Raw genomic sequence first — 19,437 nt, forward strand, 5'->3', positions numbered from 1 at the left:
TGGGAGGCCGAGGTGGGCAGACCACTTTAGGTCAGGAGTTCAAGACCAGTCTGGCCAACATGGCAAAAGCCCGTCACTACTAAAAATACAAAAATTAGCTGGGCATGGTGGCACGCGCCTATAATCCCAGCTACTCGGGAAGCTGAGGCAGGAGAATTGCTTGTACCTGGGAGGTGGAGGTTGCAGTGAGCCAAGACTGTGCCACTGCACTCCAGCCTGGGAGACAGAGCGAGACTCCGTCTCAAAATTTAAAAATAATATATTAAATTGAAGTATCCCTTAATAAACTGGTCTTCAAGGTATAAAATCTATTTATGATTCCGAACTTTTAGATACATATGTTCAGGACCATCCCCCACCTCCCAATTGACGAGCACTTTTCTACTCAAAAATGTTAACATGCAAAATTTGTCTATTTAAAATTGCTGACAATACTGTGGTTCATCATCCTAGACAACTTCAAGATTATCACAGATGCCCAACTCGCTATTTCTGGCCTCTAATCTTAGACTGATTCTACTGAAATGATCTTCATCTTCATTCCTTCTCAGAGTCTCCCATTCCAACAACCATACCTTGGACCTTGCCTTCAACTCTTAAGTGTTTTACATCCAAAATATTAAGCTTAGATTTCCTACCTCCACTGTTATTCCTACTTCTCTCATATTCTCACCCCAAATAATCAGCTTTTTTTTTAACCTCATTGAAATTTCTAATCACTATTCTGCTTCCTATTCTCCTAATTCATTTGTGCTCTGCCACCCAGGATCCATTTCTTTCCTTTGCTACTCATGACTGATCCCATGCTCACTAATTTCCTAAAAGCATCTGCAATTCTCTGATCCATGTTCTGTAAATTCCCAATCCTGGACCAGACAAGCCCTACCCCACCCATTCCTCCTGCTACATTAGGTATTAAGTGCTATGTTATTTTACATCAAGAAAACAAAAACTTACACAAAGCAGCCCAAGTCAGAAATCTAAGTGTTATCCTCAGTTTTTCACTCCATCTTATATCGAATGTAACAAATCCTGTCATTTCTTAATACCTTCTACAATCTCTCTCAAATCGGTCCTCTAGTATCCACCCCCTCCTTTGCCCCTACTATTACTTAAAAGTTCCCAATGGTTTCCTGACTATCTACAGCATCAAGTCCAAAGTCTTCAGCTGAGTAAAAGATTCTTTACAATTTCACACTTCATCGATCTTATCTCCCACTTTTTCCTGGTTTTTTTGCTTTGTTTTGTTTTTGTTTTTGTTTTAAGAGAGGGTTTCTGTCACCCAGACTGGAGTGTAATGGTGGGGTTCTCTGCAACCTTAACCTCCAAAGCTCAAGTGATTCTCCCACCTCAGCCTCCTGAGTAGCTGGGATGAGAGGTGCACACCACCAAGCCTGGCTAATTTGTGTGTGTGTGTGTGTGTGTGTGTGTGTGTGTGTGTGTGTGTAGAGATGGGTTTCGTCATGTTGCTCAGGCTGGTCTCGAACTTCTGGGCTCAAGTGATTTGTTCCTCTAGGCCTCACTTATTGCTGGGATTACAGCACAAGCCACTGCGCCTGGTCCCACTATCCATTTCAAATTCTTGTCAACTAAAGATGTTAGATGATTATTACCATCCTGTGTCACCACTGAGAAAGACAACATAAGTAATGCTATACACTAATAAATAAGTGACCCAAATAATTAGATAATATAGTAAGAAATGTCATAATGAAATTTACTTAATTCAGGTATTTTGCAAAGGCAAAGAGTGTAAACACTTTTAATTTTTAAATTTGCATTTAAATGCTAAGGATATGATTAAATGTGATCAGCAAGGCTAAGATTAAGAAAAGTTAAATCACCTCACACCTAGTAGGTGGCTACTACTAAAAACAGAAAACAAAAAATAACAAATGTTGGCAAAGATGTAAATAAACTGGAATCCTTGTGTACTGCTGGTGAGAATGTAAATAGTACAGCTCCTATGGAAAACAGTATATGGTGGTTCCTCAAAAAGTTTAACATAAAATTACCATACAATCTAGCAATTCTACTTCCCAAAAGAACTGAAAGCAGGATATTTGCATACCCATGTTCACAGTAGCATTATTCACAACAGCCAAAAGGTGGAAGCAACCCAAGTATCCATCAACAAATGAATGGATAAACAAAATGTGGTATACAATGGAATATAATGCAGCCTTAAAAAGGAAATTGTGATACATGCTACAAAATGGATGAACCTTGAAGAGCATATGCTGGGTGAAACAAGCCAGTCACAAAAAGGACAAATACTGTATGCTTCCGCTTATTTGAGGAATGCAGAGTAGTCAAATTTATAGATACAGAAAGCAGAATAATGATTGCCAGAGGCTAGAAAGAGGGGTGTTGGGGAGATGTTTAATAGGTACAGAGTTTCAGTCAGGTAAGCTGAGAGTTTTGGAGACTGGCTGCACAATAATGTGACTGTACATAGCACTGCTGAACTCTATACTATAAAAATGGTGAGGACGGTAAATTTCATGTTATGTGTATTTTACCATAATTAAAACAAAAAATTTTTTAAACCTCATAGATTTCCTAATCATAATCACTTTAAACTTACTTAAAGGAGACTAATATCAAATGGAGCTAAAACTGTATACAGATTTTGAAGCCACAGAGTAAATAACATATAAATAATTGTTCCGGCTATTGCTTTTTTAAAAGATAAACTAAAATCTATAAATTTTTCCACAAGATGCTTCATAAATAAACATTTTGAGTAGCTATTTTAAAGTGATCAAATAATTTTAACTGGCACTCATTTTTAAATAAATAAACTCAACAACAAAAATTACATCAAATCCAATCCACTCTACTGTATTTTGCCAATTTGTCAAACTGTACCTTTGGGTTTTGTTTTTTTGTGGGTTTTTCTGAGGGTTTTTGGGTTTTTTTGTTTTGTTTTGTTTTTTGAGACGGAATCTCACTCTATCCCCCAGGCTGGCGTGCAGTGGCACGATCTCCGCTCACTGCAAACCTCTGCCTCCTGGGTTCAAGCGATCCTCCTGCCTCGGCCTCCCAAGTAGCTGGGACTACAAGCATGCGCCACCATGCTCGGCTAATTTTTGTATTTTTAGTAGAGACGGGGTTTCACCATGTTGGCCAGGTTGGTCTCCAACACTTGACCTCATGAACTGCCCACCTCAGCCTCCTGAAGTGCTGGGATGACAGGTGTGAGACACCGTGCCTGGCCCTTTTTTTTTTTTTTTTTTTTTTAAGACAGAGTCTCCCTCTGTCGCCCAGGCTGGAATGCAGTGGCATCATCCAGGTTCACTGCAGGCCCAATCTTCCAGGCTCAAGTAATCCTCCCATCTCAGCCTCTTGAGTAGATGGGACTTCAGGAATGCACCACCATGCCAGGCTAATAATTTTTTCTTTTTTCTTTTTTGTAGAGATGGGGTCTCAATATGTTGCCCAGGCTGGTCCTGAACTCCAAGGCTCAAGTGATCCTCCTGCCTCAGCTTCCAACGGTACTAGGACTACAGCTGTGAGCCACCACGCCTAGCCAAATAGTACTTCTTTTAAGTACTCCACCACCACTCCTCATCTGGCCAATTTTTATCCATACTTCAAGTACCATCTTCACTGTCACCCTCTCAGGTCTTCCCCTGAAACTCTCAATCTAAATTAAGTACCTCTTAAATAATTATGTTAGCATCTATTTTTCCTTTGAAGCACTTTTTAATTTATTTTTTTGGAGATGGAGCTTTTGCTCCTGTTGCCCAGACTGGAGTGCAGAGCCGCAATTCCAGCTACTGGCAACCTCCACCTCCCAGGTTCAGGCAATTCTCCCGCCTCAGCCTCCTGAGTAGCTGAAATTACAGGCACGTGCCACTATGCCCGGCTAATTTTTGTTTTGTTTTTTTTTTAGTAGAAACAAAGTTTTACCATGTTGGCCAGGCTGGTCTTGAACTCCTGACCTCAGGTGATCTGCCCGCCTCAGCCTCCCAAAGTGCTGGGATTACAGACGTGAGCCACAGTGCCTGGTCTGAAGCACTTTTTTAAATGTGTGATTTACTGATGTGATTACACATTTATCTTCTCCCACAAGACTAAAATTTATGAGCACAAAGATCAGACATATTTTGTTCATAACTATGTATTTAACCCCTAGCAAAGCCTAATAGTAAATTTAAATAAACATTTCTCAGATGTACAAATCTAATCATCACAAAGTATGAAATTATACATAAATGCTAATGTTTAAGACAGCAGATATTAGTCATTTTTCAAAAGGCAAGTTTAAAAGGAAATTAAAAAATTTTTATGAATACAGAAGGTGGTTTGATATCAAAGTATACAATCAGTATTTGATTAATCTAGCTATAGAACAGAGGAGCTTACTTTTTATTTGATAACTTTTCATTAAAATATCCTTTTCCAATTCTATATAATCAGACTATTAAGGAAGATATAGGGTAATGTTTATGTCCTTTAATCAAGGAATCAGAATCAGGTTAAGTATTGAGAAAATAATTTCAGGAATAGTAAAATAATAAAAAATATTAACAGCAACAAACAGAAACCCCCATATATGTAAAGTAAATAAAGTGAATTAACCTAAATTAATATCCAACCATGGCAACAACTGAGAGGAATTATTTATTCCAAGATAATTTAAAAACCAATTTGACTTTACTTCTGTAGAGGGATATATATATATAAGACAAAATAAAGAACTGAAAAACAAACTGTTTTCAGGAACTGTATTAATAGTAGTGTTGGTTATTAATATATTCTGAGATTGTTCTGAGCAGTGTGAGACAAAGGAAGTAAGTACTACATTGATGTCACTGAGAACTGTGACTTTTAACCTGGAGAAAGGAGATACATATTTAAGATCAATTAGGGTAGATAAAAGTCCTAGAGTTCTTAAATTGAATTTGAAATTAAAATATGAACTTAATGATGTCTTTCATCCTTAAATAAAATAAAAATGTATCGTATTTCCCAGCTCTGTCCATTAACAGGCCTAGAAACAATGATGAACCCAGCAGCAAGTAACATTACTAGTCAGGATACAGTCTTTAAATACCATTTCCCAGTAAAAAGAAGAACTGACTCTGGGTCTGAGGCAGGAAATACACAAGATGAGCCTGGATTTTCCTTGTTAAAACGGGTATTAAAGAAGCTATTAAACACTATTAGAGTCTTATCAAAAGAACTTAGAAGCCAACTTAAAGAGGCTACAACTAACCAAAGATGGGCCAGTTTGAACACTAACAAAGGCAGTAACATCAATGAATTGAACTACATTAAATACATTTATGGCCAATAGTTTATAAGAATACAAAAAATTTTTAAACCTCATTGGTCATCTTTGCAGGATATGAGAAAATGAACTCATTATTTTAAAAAGCAGAAAATAGGTCAGGCATGGTGGCTCATGCCTGCAATCTCAGCACTTTGGGAGGCCGAGGCAGGCGGATCATGAGGTCAGGAGATCGAGACCATCCTGGCCAACATGGTGAACCCCCGCCTCTACTGAAAATACAAAAATTAGCTGGGCATGGTGGCACATGCCTGTAGTCTCAGCTACTCAGGAGGCTGAGGCAGGAGAATCATTTGAACCTGGGAGGCAGAGGCTGCAGCGAGCCGAGATCGCACCACTGCACTCCAGCCTGAGCGACAGAGCGAGACTTTGTCTAAAAAAAAGAAGAAGAAAAAGAAAATAAAGGGAGAATCGAGCAATTATCCTACCTTTTCTATATGTACCTCAGAGTAACCAAATAGTTGACTGGGGGGCAGGGGGATTACTTTATAGAATAGTCCATCAAGTAAATGAAAAAATGATAGCATAATCACTATTCTGTAACATCTAATGAATTAATCAATCTAGGCAATGATCAGTGGCTGTTACGCCAAAAAAAGAGACAACCAGGCTGACAAAAGTAAACTTGAAGTAGTCCTGCCCACCCTAAGAAACAAATACATCTGAATCTCATCAATGCTCTTGAACTACTATGAATTTACAGGAAGTTGAGAAAACAGAGGAACAGATTAAATGACAAGAAGAAGATGTAATCAATAAAATCCATATTAGAAAATTCTATAGGACAAATGAACCAGTTCTTCAACAAAAACATTGTGAGAGGGAAAAAAGGAAAGTGAAAGAGGGAGAATGAACCTATTGTCACTTATGGGCTTTATTTGGATCCAAACTCGAACAAATTAGAAAAAAAAATCATGAACGGTGACTATACATTTACCTATATAACAAATTACCTTTTATAAATATGAAAGTTATGTTGTGTAGTATCTGGGACTTGCTCCCAAATAATCCAGAGCAGAGTTGGGGTGGGTAGGGAGGGAGTAGAGATTAAAATAAGGTAGCCTCAGGTTGATAATTGTTAAGGTTCATTATACTATTCTATTTTTGTATGTTTGAAATTTTCCTCACAAAAGCACATTACTTAAAAACTATACATGTGACTTGTTCATTAAAAGAAACAAACATTCTCTGAAGAGTGGAATACTTAGAAAATCCTACTCTCTTCTATACCTTGATGTGTATAATAACTAAATAGGTAACTTACTGATGCATCTTCAACAGCAGTGTTCATGTGGCTATGAAAACAAGATCGGTCATCATCTTCATCCATATACACTGGTGGTTCATGGGAAGTCATGAAAGTGGAAGGCTTAAAGAGATGCTTGTTAAGAGGGTGCTGTCGTCTGCTTGTTGAAGACTAAATAAGAAAACAAATTTTTAATTGGGGCAGTGAAAAATCATTACAAGAATCAAAAATATAAAAAATACAATGTTACTTCCAACAAGTCTATCAGAAGAACTTCACTCCATCTTTTAGCATACTTTTATGTTGTTGCTTTCTCTCTGCTTTCTGTGTTTTTAAGCATAACTAGCCTTAAAAAAACTTCTTTTAAATGTAGGGGAAATACTCCAACAATGGTAAAATGAACCACATGCTCAGTATCTAGCTTGTATTTGTATCCCCAGCATTTATCATACTCTTGGCAGTCAAATGATTGCTGCACTGAACTCTTATGATCATCTTACAGAAGATCAGAGAGGATGAAGTGGCCTATGCTAGGAATAAAACTACCCAATAAAAGGAAAATTTCTATAACATTATGAATATCTGAAAATACTTATCTAACATTGATTGGCTGCTTATTCTATGCCAGGGGTGTCCAATCTTTGGCTTCCCTGGGCTACATTAGAAGAATTGTCTTGTGCCACACATAAAATACACTAACACTAAAAAAAAAAGAAGAAACTCTTGTAATGTTTTAAGAAAGTTTATCAATCTGTGCTGGGCCACATTCAAAGCTGCCCTGGGCCACAGGTGGTACGTGGGCCATGGGTTGGACAAGCTTGCTCTATGCCAATGTCATTTAATCCTTACAACATTCTGATAAAGTAGTTATCATCACCTCTAATTTAAAGATAAGAAAACTGAGGACAGGGAGGTTAGGTTTCTTGTTCAGTGTGTCGCAGCTAGATAGTGGTAGAACAAGGATTATAAACTAGGCCTGTGTGGTGCCCAAATTCTCACTTTCTACCACTATGCTGCCTGCTTGTCTTGATCAATAGCACAGTCACAAAGAACACCCTTAGCTACATGGAGAACCATCATTTCACCTGTTTCCAAATTTAAACTTTAACCATGGCAAGCAATCATTGTAAATATAGCTGTACTAGATCTTCACAGCCAAAATACAGTACACCTAAGGGAAAAAAACACATGTAGGTTCTCCAGTATTCCTTTTGTTATCATTATCCAGTGTTAACTATGAAAACATATGGTTACAACACATCTATAACGTTAGCTTAGAAATTAACCATGAAAATTAGAACTCTTACATTAAACACTGATTAACGTAAGGTTCCGATATTCCACAGTTACAGGATGAACTCTACATATCTAACACAGGTTATGCTATATTTGGTGGAAAATCCAAAACATTTAAAACAATTGGCAAATTAAAACAAGCTTCCAAAGCTTGGTTTAAAAAAATTTTTTTTTTAATTTGTAAAACATGAAACTGTATAGACAATATTCTTAATGTAAAATTACATTAAATAGCTTCAGTATGGAAGGGTAACAGCACTAGATATACTCTTAGCTTCTCTTTACGAGAAAGATGGTTGTGGTGGGGAGGGGAAAGTACCAGGATAACTTACTAAGGAAACTTAAAACAGCCAATTAGGTGTCTTTATTTTTTGCTATTACAAGAAACTGGCTTTTTTTTTTTTTTTTTTGAGATGGAATCTCCCTCTTGACACCAATGCTGGAGTGCAGTGACACAATCTCGACTCACTACAACCTCCACCTCCCAGGTTCAAGTGATTCTTCTGCCTCAGCCTCCCGAGTAGTTGGGACTGCAGGCACGCGCCACCATGCCCAGCTAATTTTCGTATTCTTAGTAGAGATGAGGTTTCACCATATTGGTCAGGCTGGTCCTGACCTCATGATCTACTGAACTCAGCCTCCCATAGTGCTGGGATTACAGGCCACCATGCCAGGCCGAAACCGGCCACATTTTAATGTAGTATCCTGTTTGGGAAAGAAACAGTAGCTTCTCCACCATAGAAGGCAACAGAGAATAGTAGAAAAAGCATGGCACCAGAATGAGAGAGAATCAGTGGTTCCCAGACTTAGCAGCTAAGTGACCAGATAATTCACTCAACATACCCGAGGGCCCAGTTTCCTTATCTAATAAAAAGTTTTAGAACAGTAGAGTCTGACTCAGAGCCCTCAATATAACAGCTATTAATATTATGTCAGTAAAGTGAAGATGATAAGACTATTTATACTTCAAGAATTGTAGTAAGGATTAAATAAAATATTTTATTTTTTTAAAGACATGGGACCTCGCTATGTTGCCTAAGTTGGACTCGAACTCCTGGCCTCAAGTGCTCCTCGTGCCTCAGCCTCCCAAGTAGCTGGGGCAACAGGTGCACACCACTGTGCCTGGCTTTAGAATATAATAATGGGTTATCTACAAAACAGAAATTGATTGTATTTATTAAATAATCAGATAGCCTAAAAACTTTACCCTCACAAAGCCCTTTCTAACATATTTTGAATCTAAAATCTTTCAAGTAGCACTCATTCATATTACTCCTAAGAACATAATGAAGAATCATTAAAGCTCACAGAATTTCACTGAGTAGCAATAATAGAGTCCTTACCCTGCATTTATGCACAATATAAGGAAATGGTTAGAATGAACAGAAGTTTTAAAATACAGCAACACTATTCTGTCAAATGTGTACATTTTTACATAGTCATTCTTACTTTAATAAATTTAATCTACAGTTTACTTTTATGTTCTTTTACCTTTTTGGAGTATATATATAAGTTTGGTGTTCTGCCTGGTACTGGAATGCCAGCTTTCGTTAGCTTTATGAAATACTTCTGTACTCGGCTGGCAACCTAAAGAAACATGACAAGTCTCTTAACACAATGAGATGACGTACAATACCTGAGTTGTTTTTAAAAATTAAAACGTACATGAGTATCTAATGAATGCTAAGAATTCAATACTCATCATGAATCTAAAAATAACAATAAACTGTCACCAAATACACATATATTTTAAAATCTAGGCCAAACAAAAATTATTCAAGTAAATTTAAATTTGATTCTAAAGCTAAACACATATTTCAACTTATGAACACTTACCTCTGTAGTACAAAAACACATCTATTAATATAGATGGGAATATGATGGCGTAAACTGCAAGATACATTTTTAGAAAGACAACCAGGGAATACTAAGGCAATGAAACAAATCTGTTTGCACAGTATAACCAAAAAGTTTACAATCAGTATACTTAGTAAGCAATCAAGAGAAACTAAGCCCATTATATGTTCATTTTTTAATATTTCGTAATGATCCAAAGCAGAAGTATCTCAAGTTACTTGTTTCTGAAATCAACAAAAATATATACAATTAAACACACACACACACACACACACACATACTACAGCACTCTGTAGCTGAAAGTGTTATGGCAGATCGCCCAATGTCAGCATTATTCTCCTTTATTAAAAAACTACCAAAAGCATGCCAGCAATCTGCAGTCATCTCCTCAATTACCTGTTTTGCTGTCCTGTTGCCCAGTTCATCTGCTATCTTCTGCCACCGTCGAGATTCTACTTCTTCAGGAGGGTATTTGATGAGTAGCTGTTCCAGTTTTTTCTAAACCATACCCAAGACCAAATTTAAGAAAATATGTATTTAATTTTAAATACTGTATTTCTAAATACATACATTCACATTTCATTTCCAAGTGTAATACTCTCTCCCACCTTTGGGGGTTACATTATTAGAAACCCTCATGGTAGGAAAAATCTCTAGTTAGAAACTTAAGACTTCACAGGGAACAATGAAATTAGAGAATAAACTTATGAAAAAGAGTTTACAAAAGTTTTCTATTCACGTAAGTAAAAAGATCTCATAAGAAAACAGAAAATAAGTAAACAAATTGGTAGATTACACATTTTAGTGATTTCCACTGACCATCTTTTTTTACTGGACTATGTCTTTCCCCTTACAGTTTTAACAAAAACGTGTAAATTCACTTAAATTTCAACTATTAAAAGAAGCTTTTCCTTCTTTTGTGTGGTCCTTTATTCAAATATTTGATTTTAATATTCCTTCTTGTCTCCTATATCTTCTCATAGTTGCAGAAGATGCAGAAACATCTGGATGCTTGAAATAAATAAAGATTTCCTAAAGCTTTTTATAAACTGCTAAACGTATAGCTGTGGGGTTAATAACCATATGAGACAAAGATGTGCCTCAAACTTCACCCACTAACAACCCTAGCCATTAGCCAAAAACAATGTTAGCTGTATGCCAACGCTGACTGGCTTCCTCATCTCCCTTCGACAACAAAACAAGAATGCACTTTGAAGCTCAGTTTTACTGGCCTCAGGTTTTTCTCTCTCCCAAAGCTACATTACAGAAACATCTATTTTATTCCATCCACTTCTACTGCCCTCTCAAAACCCAGGTTCCTTCTTTTAAAATTATCCCCAAATTCTCAAAATCCAAAATTCTTGAAGTATGCAAAAAGGTATACAAAAATAAGCCTAAATATTTAAAACTCATGGTTAACAGGTATCACAAACAACAATATACACCTGACTCAAAATACAGACTCTTTTCTTTTTGAGATAGAGTCTCACTCTGTTGCCCAACCTGGAGTGCAGTGGCACGATCCTGGCTCAACATAACCTCTGCCTCCTGTGTTCAAGCAATTCTCCTGCCTCAGCCTCCCAAGTAGCTGGGATTATATATGCACACGCCATCACGCCCAACTAATTTCTGTATTTTTAGTACAGACAGGGTTTCACCATGTTGGCCAGGTTGGTCTTGAACTCCTGACTTCAAGTGATCCACCCACATCAGTCTCCCAAAGTGCTGGGATTACAGGCGTATGCCTCATAATACTGACTCTAATGTTAACTGTTTACTTTTATTTTTTAAGCCTACACAATTTTGAAATATCTATTACCTGTTCTTCAACAGTCCACAATTGGTTAAATGTTTCAGGTTTGGTATCATCACAGAGGCGTCCTCTTATCATCTGCACGTAAGACAAGGCTTTTGTCAGAGAGAAAATAACAACATCTAACCTGTGATATAGCCAAATAACACACAAATTGTGGAATTTTTAAATTAATTTTGAAATATTTGAGTAAATTTTTTTTAATCTATATGCTTTTTGTTTTTACTGTTTACAAAATGCCTTCACATTATTTTATTTTGTTTGGTTTTATACTCCCAGCAATACTGTGAAATACATAATAGTACTGTAACTTCATGTTTTAAAAAAGGAAAAGGAAATGTGGGCTCAGAATTGAAAAGTAACATGCCCACTGAGGGTCATCTACTAAGAGTGGCAAGGCCAGGACTCAAATCCTGGTCACATTTCACTACACACAAAGGAACTACTATTTTTAGACTAAATACTATGTGTCGGATCCTGTACTAGGTACATTGCATACACTACCTATTTAATCCTCAGCAACAACCCTACAACATAGGTAATATTAACAACATTTTATACAAAAGGAAACCACAGCTTAAGAGACCTCAACGTAAATGATGTCTGAAGGTTCACGGCTAGTAAGTTAGGACTCCAACCTAAGTTTCTCTTAATTTCAAAGTTCCTATCTCCTTTATCTTCCAGTGAAAGACTGCTTTAATTTTAAAAACACAAACCACAAAATGTTAAAATGTTTTGTCTAAAATTCAAATTTTCCTACTCCAATATTTCACACTGCTTACCTGAGGACGACTGCTTGAGCCTTCTGGACCATCACTCAAAGGCAACATAGAATATGAAAGGGACTCTCCATCCTTCTTAGGATCTAAAGGACTTTTTGGTCTAGCAGGTAAACCTACTGAAAAATAAGACCACATACAGAACCATTAAAGCAAAACGTTGCCAGATATTTTTCTACTTACATTCTTATCATATGATTTCTTACCTTTATCAAAAACTAGCTTAACTCTTCTAGTATGTCTTTTACGATTTTTAAATTCTCTTTCAAAGTTCCCAAGGCTATGGGTATATTGGTCCCATACGATCTCAGGCAACTGAACAACTCTCTGTGGATACGGAAGCCCTATATCAGCCTGGGGGTAGGGGAGAAAAAACAAGATAAAGTAAAAGTCTAAATTTAATTAAAGAAATAATCAACCACAGTCAAATTTTCAGATGACTCCAAATCCAAATAATCAACAGGGCATTTCTATTCATGTTTAAATCTAAATGACAATAAAGTTAATTAATATAGTCTAAATATTAAATGCTAAAGATGGTAAGTGAATAAATGAATTTAGCAAAACCTAAGTACTACTTCTAGATGGAGGGCAGTGTCTTTTAAAATAATGATAGTAGGCCGGGCGCGGTGGCTCAAGCCTGTAATCCCAGCACTTTGGGAGGCCGAGACGGGCGGATCACGAGGTCAGGAGATCGAGACCATCCTGGCTAACACGGTGAAACCCCGTCTCTACTAAAAATACAAAAAAAAAAACTAGCCGGGCGAGGTGGCAGGCGCCTGTAGTCCCAGCTACTCGGGAGGCTGAGGCAGGAGAATGGCGTAAAACCCGGGAGGCGGAGCTTGCAGTGAGCTGAGATCCGGCCACTGCACTCCAGCCCGGGCGAAAGAGCAAGACTCCGTCTCAAAAAAAATAAAATAAAATAAAATAAAATAAAATAATGATAGTAATATTAAATAACACTAACAACCCATAAATGTTCTCTGCATTCCATATACCAATATATATCACCAGTTTCATTAATATGAACTAAGAGGAATTTTTTATATGCCCACTAAAACAAACATGTTACAAGTCAACAACATAACTAATACGATAAATCTAAATAAAATAGGCAAATTGAGTTTGTATGCACAAACCCAGAAAAATAGAAGAATCAACATTTTAAATTAAACCTAGTAGGAAAATTTTTTTCCAAAGAACATAGGACTTTCGTGGTAGTTTTTTTTTTTATTAAAAAAAAAAAAAAATTCCCAGACACTAATAACTTCATGGTTATTAAAGTATCTTAATTTAATATATTTCTGTGTCTTTTTATAAAAAATTATTAAGATGGTCAACATCACATCTTTATTTCTGAAATAAAGTAAAAAGAAATTCCATTCTAGGCTGAGCGCAGTGACTCAAGCCTGTAATCTCAGCACTTTGGGAGGCCGAGGCTGGTGGAACACTTCAGGTCAGGAGTTTCAGACCAACCTGGCCAACATGGTGAAACCCAGTCTCTACTAAAAATAAAAAAATTAGCCAGGCGTGGTGCAGTGCACTTGCAGTCCCAGATACTCAGGAGGCTGACGCAGGAGAATTGCTTGAACCCGGGAGGCAGAGGTTGCAGTGAACCGAGATCAGGCCCCACTGCACTACAGCCTGGGTGACCTAGTGAGACTCCAACTCAAAAAAAACAAAACAAAACAAAACAAAAGAAATGAAAGTCTGTTCAAACTAAACCTGAAAGTGAAGAAACAGGAAATAATCAACAGCATACAAATCTAGTAAATATGCCTAATTGTATCTTTTTGCCTACCCGGGAAAGTAAATGAAATGAAATTAAGGTTAATGAATTTTTCATTAGTATTTACTTTACTAACACCATCTGTTTTAGTTGAATTCATTGTAAATAACCATTATAAGTCTTATATCTTTTTGTACCAGCAAATTATTTAATAACAGCAATGCAGAATCAATAAACACTTAAAGGGGCCTCATTTTAACACAGAAGATACACCAAAATTCTAAAAACGTTAGAGTTTTAACAAATCAACATATAGACTCTACATCTATTATGATATTCAGTGTTTTCTACAAGTATGAAGACAAAGAAATGTTTACCAACTAAATAATATACCTAGAAACATTCAAATAATAAATTAACATATCTAGTGAAATAAGGTCCCCAGAGCTGCTCTCCTAATACCTGGTAGAGCATTTTTGTAACTAATTCAAAACAGGTAACTCATAAAGATACTAAAGTTGTCACACAAGATAAGATTTCATTTCTTTTTTAAGAAGAGGATTCTTTTTCATCGTTTTTCAGTTCTAATCTTTTCATACAATGCTGATTAATATTATACCTCTGAAATTTAATGAACAATTAGTGGGTCCCTATTACAGCACAAATGCACATCAAGATCATCTCCATATTTACACACCAAGAAACTCATTATAAAAACCTGTATTGCTTTTAAGTGGTTAAGTGTTAAGCATGAAAGTTCTGTTTTAAGGAAAACAAAATTATGGAGAATTTTCACATTTAAAAAAGGCATTTCAGAATTAAGTAAAATTTATACTTCTTCCTCATGGACTTGACTATCGTAACTCTACAGATATTTTAAAATAGATTTTGTTTTGATCACCATTGTTTTCTCTCTCAATATGCACAAAAGTACTAGTGTGCAAAAGTAACCCAGAAACAAATTTAGTTAATCAATTCTAAAGTATTTTTTTCTTTTAGCTTTACTAATCCCTAAGTCCTGATACAGAGGAGGAAAAATACTCAAAGAAGGGGAAGATAACAGGAAAAGCTAGAAAAAAAATGGCTAAGGAATAGGACAAGTTCCCATACAAATATCCAATAAAAGCTTCTAGCTATTTTCATTTGGATATATTTTATTGTGTGCCTGGTGGAGGTGGAAGAAGTTAGTATCTTGCCTTAAGTAGTACGGCTAGTTATAGATGAAAAAAACTAAACATTTTAAAAAGTATATACCCATAAAAAAGAATTAGCCAAATTCTCTTAAGCTATTCCCAAACAGATCTAAGTAAATCTTAAAAAGGGTTCAATGTATACCTTACCTTCTTCTGGAGTTTTTCCACAAATCCAATGGGATTTTTTAGTGCTTCTCTCTGGTGTCTGCCTAAACTTTCAAGGTCTTGGACTGCTTGAGAACGCTGAGCCTCGAGTACAGCAATCGTCTGCAGTAGTCTCTGATAACTACAGAGGCAAAGAAAAATATTTCACAAAAATTTGCTAGTAACAACAATAAATAAAAACTGAGTTCAAGCCATGATCTACTATTAAGTCACACAGTCTTTTAAGAGTTACCTGAAAGAGTTTAGTAAAACATATTACTGGGAATAAATGAGATCTTCCTGAGTTACGAAGTACCTACAGAAAATAAGAGTTAGAGAAAGCAAAGCCTTCTTCCCCCATCTTAAGTTTTTAATTCTTGAACCTGGACAAGTACCAAAATAAAAGAGCATTTTGACTTTCCAACAATCAAAGTCGTTAAGAAACTGCTAGATTAAAAAAAAATTAAAATTATAAAATCTTAACACTAGGAGGGATCACTCAATTCAGGCACTTCGTTGTACTCTGTTGAAATAAGGAACCTGAGGCATGTTTTCTCACCAAGAGACACATGACAATGTCACATAATTCCAACGTGATCTTAGTCTCATGGTTTCCATTTGCTCTATTATACCCTCCCTCCTATTTGAAAGATTTACTTTTCCATCAACAAATCTGTTATTTGTTTCCTCCACATGAAAGATAAAGACAAATGTTCAATTCTTAAGTATTAATCATTTAAAGAGAAGAAAGGCCATAAAGATATTTATTCTTTTCTGTTTGCAAAGGTCCATTTGGCAAAACAAACATACAGTTTTACCCACACAAATGTATTACAAGTCATTATCCTGAAATCTCACTATAATACATGTATTCTAATATTCTCCCTCTGTTTAAATTGTCTTGCCTCTCTAATATTTAATTTCACATTACCAATACGCATAGAGAAACATGTTAAACCCAAAGCTCTGAATGTTCAAATACATTTTGCAAAACAACTCAAGGAAAAGTCACTCCAAGTTCACTTTTAAATAATTGGTTAAATCCTTAAAGTATAAGCAAAACACAATTTTTCTATATGGCTTCAAGTAACTTTCATTTTGTTTCCTACTAGACTGTAAACTCCATATGGCAAGTTCATCTTTTCGTTCATTGTTTTGTTTAGCTAGTATGCAACATACTTCCCAGCACGTAGATGCTCAAGAGATATTTTCTAAATGAACAGATTTTCTGAATCTTTTAAGTTCAGAAGTAACCAAACTAGCAGAAGTATCAAAGGTGAAATACTGCAGTTTTGAGGTTCACAGGCCATGGTGTCATGGCAACATGATGTTCTCTATCAGAATACTTTTCTCAGCCTGCTGTCTAAAACAAATCTTATTCTTGTTTTCAAGACCTTGTTAACTAATCTTTGATGAAATTTTTGATAGTTAAGGTAAAACTGCTAACACTGAAGGGCAAGATTCCTCTCCAGCTAGAGATATTTCATTTAAAACTAGAACTAGAAGTAGGAAAGGCAGAGCTATACTAAGTCACTACAGGATAAATTACAGAGGGTAAATCTAAACTCACTTTCACTAATCCTTCTTTTGCTTTGAGGTGTATGCAGTCTACAAATCCTGTCTCAGCTGGCTGTTTCTACTAAGCAGGCTCACATAGGCTCAGTCTTAGGGTGACGGTAGTGATCTGAGTGCTAGAAGCTATCCTCTCTAGGCAATACTCTTAATTGTCATACTGCACCTTCAGAATTCCTATCCCACTAGCTGAATACAACCAAAGACTTATATTGTCTCTATCCCTGTTTTAAGCAGGAGTTACACACTTCAGTATCACTTTAAAAACAACTGTGAATATATTAAAACTTCAGTAAAAGGTATAGGCACAGTAACAATAAGGCACAAGTAAAAACCGGGTTATGAAAAAACAAGCTTGAAAAAGGTGCTACAGTCAATCACAATGGCAGCTGTCTTTTTGTTAGGTTTGGAGCAAACGGACACTGGGAAGAAGGGCCTCTAATTTGAAGTCAACAAATTACCACAATTTTACAATATGTAAATTATTCCATAATAAATCTGACTTTAAAAAATTCCAATAAAGATGGCAAATAAAGCACAATTCTTCAATTCTGCTTCCATTTAGCTAAGACAAAATGATTATCAGATTGGAAGGCCTATGATAAACATGGGTAAAGTCTTCAAGCTCAAAATAATGAAGACTCTAAGAAAATAGTAAATTCAAATCTTCTATCCCAGATAATTGGATTTCCCAGCGTACTCAGACACTGCACCAGTAAGATTACTACGTGTGTGTATACGTTTGTGTGTGTGTGTGTGTGTGTATATCCATGAGCAGATATGGAAGAAATTATTTAAACAAAACCGGAGTGACATCTAAAAAACAGTAAATATAGACAAATCTGTTTTCAATACCGCTCACCCACCTACACAAGCAAACTACAGAAGCTGATCCAGGCATGAATCCAAAGGCAAGATTCATTTTTCATTAATTCAACAATTATCTAGTAAGAAAACAAGGCATTATCCTAAAAGCTTTAGTAATTATCAAGATAAACCAGGCATGCAGTCTAAGTATAATAGAGGAGCTACAATTATACCACGGAGGAACTGGATGAAGTACAAATGGGGCTGGATTGGTTGTGTTGCTGGGGATGGAGGATGGGTATATGAGGGTCCATCATACTAGTCTGTCTCCTTTTTTTTAATGTTTTAAATTCCCACAATGAATGTTTAAAAATCAATTCCAACTCTGACCCTTTTTTTTTTTTTGAGACGGAGTCTCGTTCTGTCGCCCAGGCTGGAGTGCAGTGGTGTGATCTCGGCTCACTGCAAACTCCGCCTCCCGGGTTCACGCCATTCTCCTGCCTCAGCCTCCTTAGTAGCTGGGACTACAGGCGCCTGCCACCTCGCCCAGCTAATTTTTTGTATTTTTAGTAGAGACGGAGTTTCACTGTGTTAGCCAGGATAGCCTCAATCTCCTGACCTCGTGATCCACCCGCCTCGGCCTGCCAAAGTACTGGCCTCCCAAAGTGCTGGGATTACAGGCCTGAGCCACCACCCTCGGCTCTTTGACCCATATTAATGGGGGAGGTGAGGACTGTACTACTCCTTCTGGGCTAATCAGATCACAGTTGCCACTGCATTCAGCTATGCTTTGAGAAAGACAAACAGGTTCATGAATAGACAAGATGGATGAGAAATAATGTAAGATGAAGTAACAATACAGTTGGCCCTTGAACAACACAACACAGTTTGAACTCCATGGATCCACTTATATGCAAATTTTCTTCTACCTCTGACATCCCTGAGACAGCAAGACCAACCCCTCCTCTTCCTCCTCTACCTCAGCCTACTCCATGTGAGGACAATGAGGGTGAAGACTTTTAGACTGGCCCACTTTCACTTAATGAATAGTAAATACATTTTCTCTTTATTATGATTGTCTTAATAACATTTTCTGTTTCTAGTTTACTTTGTTGCAAGAATACAGTATAAAATACATGTAACAGACAACATTTGTGTTAATCAACTGTTCGTGTTATATAGTAAAGCTTCTGGGTCAACAGTAGGCTATTAGTAGTTAAGTTTTAGGGGAGTCAAAAGTTATATGTGGATTTTCAACTACGCAGGAGGTCTATGCCCAATCCCTGTGTTGTTGAAGGGTCAACTGTGGTGTCTGACATTTACTGAATGTGTACTACATGCCAGACAAACGTTGTATTTTAAATGTAATAACCCAATCCTCACAGTAACTTTATGACCCTGGACCAACATTCTTAATTTTAAACACAAGGAAACCAAGCACAGATTAAGTAACTCCCCAAGATCATACCAGCTATTTATGGTGGAGCTGCTATGTGAGGAATGGTTAAAGACTCTGAGAATATTTAGTCAAGAAATGAAAACCTCCACTAGAATACCATTTCCATTTTTATTTAACAAACAGCTATGCAGGAAAAAAAAAAATAGACTTGTTTTATAGAGTATAAAGGGTCAAACCAGGAGCAAATTGTGATAAAGACACAATATGAAGAAAAACTTTGTCTCAGTCAAAATTAATAAAGGT

General features: G+C 36.5%; 1 protein-coding gene across 11 annotated transcripts in view; it reads right to left on the reverse strand.

The window, feature by feature from the left end:
* ZZZ3 (zinc finger ZZ-type containing 3) overlaps positions 1-19,437 on the reverse strand; it is a 127,715-nt gene that overhangs the window by 6,857 nt on the left and 101,421 nt on the right. For 6 of the 11 annotated variants that reach the window (XM_033225341.1, XM_033225342.1, XM_033225345.1 and 3 more), the window contains 7 exons: positions 15,360-15,498; positions 12,497-12,644; positions 12,294-12,409; positions 11,518-11,589; positions 10,095-10,196; positions 9,333-9,428; positions 6,564-6,716 (listed from right to left, as the gene is read on the reverse strand). In XM_033225341.1, coding sequence (XP_033081232.1) covers positions 6,564-6,716; positions 9,333-9,428; positions 10,095-10,196; positions 11,518-11,589; positions 12,294-12,409; positions 12,497-12,644; positions 15,360-15,498 — 826 coding nt within the window. The remainder of the gene's footprint in view (positions 1-6,563; positions 6,717-9,332; positions 9,429-10,094; positions 10,197-11,517; positions 11,590-12,293; positions 12,410-12,496; positions 12,645-15,359; positions 15,499-19,437) is intronic. The other 5 variants (XM_033225351.1, XM_033225347.1, XM_033225348.1 and 2 more) reach the window with 1 other exon arrangement.

The sequence above is a fragment of the Trachypithecus francoisi genome, unplaced genomic scaffold (assembly GCF_009764315.1).
Source record: "Trachypithecus francoisi isolate TF-2019V2 unplaced genomic scaffold, Tfra_2.0 Lachesis_group12, whole genome shotgun sequence".
Taxonomy (NCBI): domain Eukaryota; kingdom Metazoa; phylum Chordata; class Mammalia; order Primates; family Cercopithecidae; genus Trachypithecus; species Trachypithecus francoisi.